The sequence below is a fragment of the Belonocnema kinseyi genome, chromosome 8, assembly GCF_010883055.1.
Source record: "Belonocnema kinseyi isolate 2016_QV_RU_SX_M_011 chromosome 8, B_treatae_v1, whole genome shotgun sequence".
NCBI classification, from domain to species: domain Eukaryota; kingdom Metazoa; phylum Arthropoda; class Insecta; order Hymenoptera; family Cynipidae; genus Belonocnema; species Belonocnema kinseyi.
The window spans coordinates 65,742,694-65,747,972 of NC_046664.1; the positions used below are offsets into that span (position 1 = coordinate 65,742,694).

The 5,279-nt window shown below is 23.2% G+C and overlaps 1 protein-coding gene across 2 annotated transcripts in view; it reads right to left on the minus strand.

The window, feature by feature from the left end:
* LOC117178879 (uncharacterized protein C630.12) overlaps window positions 1–5,279 on the minus strand; it is a 27,757-nt gene that overhangs the window by 15,711 nt on the left and 6,767 nt on the right. For both annotated transcript variants that reach the window (XM_033370401.1, XM_033370400.1), the window contains one exon: window positions 4,725–4,887. In XM_033370401.1, coding sequence (XP_033226292.1) covers window positions 4,725–4,887 — 163 coding nt within the window. The remainder of the gene's footprint in view (window positions 1–4,724; window positions 4,888–5,279) is intronic.

Sequence of the window (5,279 nt, forward strand, 5' to 3'; positions counted from 1 at the left end):
TTTCTATCAAAATCATTCATTTTCAACCCAAAATGATTTTTAAGCAAAAGAGATGATTTTTTTACCCAAAAATGCGAATTTTCAACAAAGCAGTTGAATTTTTAAAAAAAGTATGAATTTTGAATAAAATAGTTGAATCCTCAATCGAAACAGTTTAATTTTTAACAAAAAAAAAGATTACATTTTTGCCAAAAAAGATGAATTTTTGAGAACAAAAAAAACGAATTTTCAAACAGAAATAAATTTTAATCCAATGAGACTAAATTTTAACTGAAAATATGAATATTTAATACGCAAATTGAAATTTCAACAAAAAAGTAAATTTTCAACCAAACAGTTTAATTTTATAGAAAACAGACGAAATTTTCAACCTGAAGATATGATCAAAATAATTCTTTTTAAACCCAAAAAGATTTTCAACAAAAAGAGATGAATTTTTTAGCCAAAATAAAAATTTTTAACAAGGCAGTTGAATTTTAAAACAAAAAATATGAATTTTCAACAAAATAGTGAAAATTTTCACCCCAAACAGTTTAATTTTTAACAACAAAAAAAAAAGAATTTTCGTCCAAAGAGATTAATTATCAGTTGAAAATAAGAATATTCAATAAAAAATTGAAATTTCAACAAAAAGTACGTATTGAACCAAACAGTTTTATTTTATACAGACAAGACGAAATTTTCAACCTAAAGATATGAATTTTCGAAAAAAAAATTTCATTTTCAACCAAAACAGATTAATTTTTTAGCCAAAAATACGAATTTTAAATAAAGCAGTTCAATTTTCAAACAAAAAATATAAAGTTTTAACTAACTAGTCGAATCCTAAACAAAAACAGTTTATTTTTTAACCAAAAAAAAATACATTTTCAACCAAATAGTTTAATTTTATACGAAAAAAGACGATTTTTCAACCTAAAAATATGAATTTTTTAGAAAAAATGTTCATTTTCGACCAAGCAGTGGAATTTTCTAACAAAATAGTTCTTTTTCAACCCAAAAAGATGTTCAACAAAAAAAGATGAAATTTTTAGAAATGTAACTCTCTCGTTAAAAATTAATCTATTTCCGTCAAAAATTAACTTTATTCTTGAAAAATCAACTGTTTGTTAGAAAATTCGGATTTTCGGCTCGAAAATACAACAATTTGATGAAAAGTTGATGTATTTTATAAAAGTTTCATTTTTTGTAACATAGAAAATCCATTTTTTGGATTAAAAATGCAACTGTTTGGTTGAAAATTAATCAGTTTTAGTTCAGGATTAAAGTTTTTTGTTGAAAATTCGTTTTGGTTGATTAAATCCTAGGTTGAAACTTGAACGAGTCTTTTAAAAATTCATTTTCTCGTCTGAAGATTTATAAATAGAGTTGAAAATTCGTTATTTAAAAAATAAAAATTAATTTTTTTTCACTGAAAATTTAACTGTTTTGCTTATTGGTTGAAAATTCACTTTTCTGTTGAAAATTTAATATTCTCGAGTTGAAAATTCAACAATTTGGTAGAACTTTTAAAAATTTTCAAGAAAGAAAGGTAAATTCCTAACGAAAAATATAAACAAAAATTATATTACAATTCAGAAATATTTCATCTTGAAAATGATACTTCTATTCTGAAAACAACTTAGGTACTTTCTTTTTCTAAACTTTCAAAGAGGAAACTCATATTTTTTTTGTTAAAAATGCCACTGTTTTAGTTCAGAATTCAAGTTTTTTGTTGAAAATTCGTTTTTGTTGCTTAAATCCTTGGTTGAAACTTGAACGAGTCTCTTGAAAATTCATTTTCTTGGTCGAAGATTCATAAATAGACGTGAAAATTCGTTTTAAACATTAATTTTTTAACTGAAAATTCATTTTATACCAAACAAGACGAATTTTCAACCTAAAAATATGAACTTTCGACAAAAAAAAAAGTTCGATTTCAACCAAACAGTTTAAATTTATACAAACAAGACGAAATTTTCAACCTGAAGATATGAATTTTCAAAAAAAAATTTCATTTCCAACCAAACAGTGGAATTTTCTATCAAAAAAATTCGTTTTCAACTCAAAAAGATTTTTAATCAAAAGAGATAAATTTTTTAGCCAAAAATACGAATTTTCAACAAAGCAGTTGAATTTTCAAACAAAAAATATGAATTTTCAACAAAATAGTTAAATCCTGAACCAAAACAGTACAAAAAAGTACATTTTGAACAAAACAGTTTAATTTTATACAAAAAAAGACGATATTTTCAGCCTGAAGATATGAATTTTCGACAAAAAAATTTCATTTTCAATCAAACAGTGGACTTTTCTAACAAAATAATTCGTTTTCAACCCAAAAAGATTTTCAACCAAAAGAGATTTATTTTTTAGCCAAAAATACAAATTTTCAACAAAACAATTGAATTTTCAAACAAAAAATATGAATTTTCAATAAAATAGTTGAATCCTCAATCGAAACATTTTCAACCAAATGGTTCAATTTTACAATAAAAAAGACAACTTTCCAACCTAAAAATATGAATTAAAAAAAAAAGTGCATTTCCAACCAAACAGTTGAATTTTAGAACAAAAAATATGAATTTTCAACAAAATAGTTGAATCCTCAACGAAAATAATTTAATATTTGAACAAAAAAATGAATTTTTAACAAAACAGTTTAGTTTTCAACGAAAAATAATAATATTTAATACAAAAAGTGAAATTTGAACCAAAAAATACATTTTCAACCAAATAGTTTAATTTTATAATAAAAAAGACGATTTTTTCACCTTAAAATATAAATTTTCGAGAAAAAAAATTTCATTTTCAACCAAACAGTGGACTTTTCTAACAAACTAATTCGTTTTCAACCCAAAAAGATTTTCAACCAAGAGAGATTTATTTTTTAGCCAAAAATACAAATTTTCAAAAAAACAATTGAATTTTCAAACAAAAAATATGAATTTTCAATAAAATAGTTGAATCCTCAATCGAAACAGTTTATTTTTTAACAAACATAAATTATGAAATTTTTACCGAGATGAATTTTTGAAAAAAAAAACGAATTTTCAAACAAAGAGATGAATTTTCCACTAAAAATAATAATATTTAATATAAAAGTGAATTTTTAACCAAAAAAATACATTTTCGACCAAATAGTTTACTTTTATAATAAAAAAGACGATTTTTAAACCTAAAAATATGCATTTTCTAGAAAAAAAGGTCATTTTCAACCAAGTAGTGGAATTTTCTAACAAAATAGTTCATTTTCAACAAAACCAGATGAAAATTTTAAGAATGCAACTGACTCGTTAAAAATTAATCTATTTCCGTCAAAAATTAACTTTATTTTTGAAAAATCAACTGTTTGTTAGTAAATTCGGATTTTCGGCTCAAAAATACAACAATTTGATGAAAAATTGATGTATTTTATAAAAGTTTCATTTTTTGTAAAGTAGAAAATCCATTTTTTTGGTTAAAAATGCAACTGTTTGATTGAAAATTAATCAGTTTTAGTTCAGGATTCAAGTTTTTTGTTGAAAATTCGTTTTGGTTGATTAAATCCTAGGTTGAAACTTGAACGAGTCTTTTAAAAATTCATTTTCTCGGCTGAAGATTTATAAATAGAGTTGAAAATTCGTTATTTAAAAAATAAAAATTAATTTTTTTAACTCAAAATTTAACTGTTTTGCTTATTGGTTGAAAATTCACTTTTCTGTTGAAAATTTAATATTCTCGAGTTGAAAATTCAACAATTTGGTAGAACTTTTAAAAATTTTCAAGAAGGAAAGGTAAATTCCTAACGAAAAATGTAAACAAAATTTATGTTACAATTCAGAAATATTTCCTCTTCGAAATACTACTTCTACTCTAAAAAAAACTTGAAGTACTTTCTTTTTCTAAACTTTCGAAGAAGAAATTCAAATTTTTTTGTTAAAAAATAAGCCAATTGTTAGAAAATTCGGATTTTCGGCTCGAAAATAAAAAACTTGATGGAAAATTGATTTATTTTATCAAACTTTTATTTTTTTAAAGTGGAAAATCTATTTTTTGAGTTAAAAAAGCAACTGTTTGGTAGAAAATTATTCAGTTTTAGTTCAGGATTCAAGTTTTTTGTTAAAAATCCGTTTTTTTTAAATATCAAATCCATTTTTTGGGTTAAAAATGAAACAGTTTGGTTGAAAATTAATCAGTTTTAGTTCAGGATTCAAGTTTTTTGGTGAAAACTAAATTTTTTTGTGTTAAAAATTAACTTTTTAACTGAAAATGTAACTGTTTTGCTTACTGATTGGTTGAAAATTCAACAATTTGGTAGAACCTTTAAGAATTTTCAAGAAAGAAAGGTAAATTCCTAACGAAAAATGTAAAAAAAAAAATATTATCATTAAAAAGTATCTCCTCTTTGAAATACTACTTCTACTATAAAAACGATTTCTCTTTTTCTAAGATTTTGGAAGTAGGAGAGCTTTTAAATTGTGACAAATTTGGACTTGGAACAGGGATTTTAAAACTTCTTTCTTCTAAAAACCAGTTTTAATTCTTTGAAACCAATTCCTGTTTCACGTAAAAAAATTTCCTGTTCCAAGTTAAAATATATTTACTAAAATAAAAACAATAATTATTTTCACTCATATTCCCTGCAAATCTAAATAAAATAAAAATCACTTTTCTAAATTGACCAAAATTACTAAAATTATTAAAATTTGAATTTGGTCTAATTTATGAATTTTTATAAAAGCACGTGATTTAATTAAACTTACCATTACATGATCGGAAGTCTGAAAAATGGAGTTTAATCTGTGCTTATATTTTTCAAAATCTGCAGAAGATGCAATGTGTCCCTCATCCATTAAATCACCAAGAAATACAATTGCATGGGGATCCGCATGTCTAATCGCTCTCGAAAACGTTTTCGCCAAATACCTGAATTTTTAAATAAAAAAGGAAAATTCGTAGTTGAATAACTTTTTTTCTTTTTACTTTTATCACTTCCTTAATTTGATAGTTTAAAAATAAAAATAACTGAGATGATAAATTAGTTTAAGTGACATTTTTTAGTCACCTTTTTAATCAATAATTTGTATTTTTATCCAAAAAATATGAATTGTTTTGACTTTTTACCAAAACAGTTAAATTTTTAAACAAATGTATGAATTTTCTACCAAATCGATGAATTTTCGTACCGGAAATATAATTTTTTAACAAAAAAGTCCAGTTTTAACCAAATAGTAGAGACAAATTTTCTATAAATGAGTTAAATTTTCAACAGAAAAGTTAATTTTCGACTAAATTTGGACTTTTTTACATGAATAATA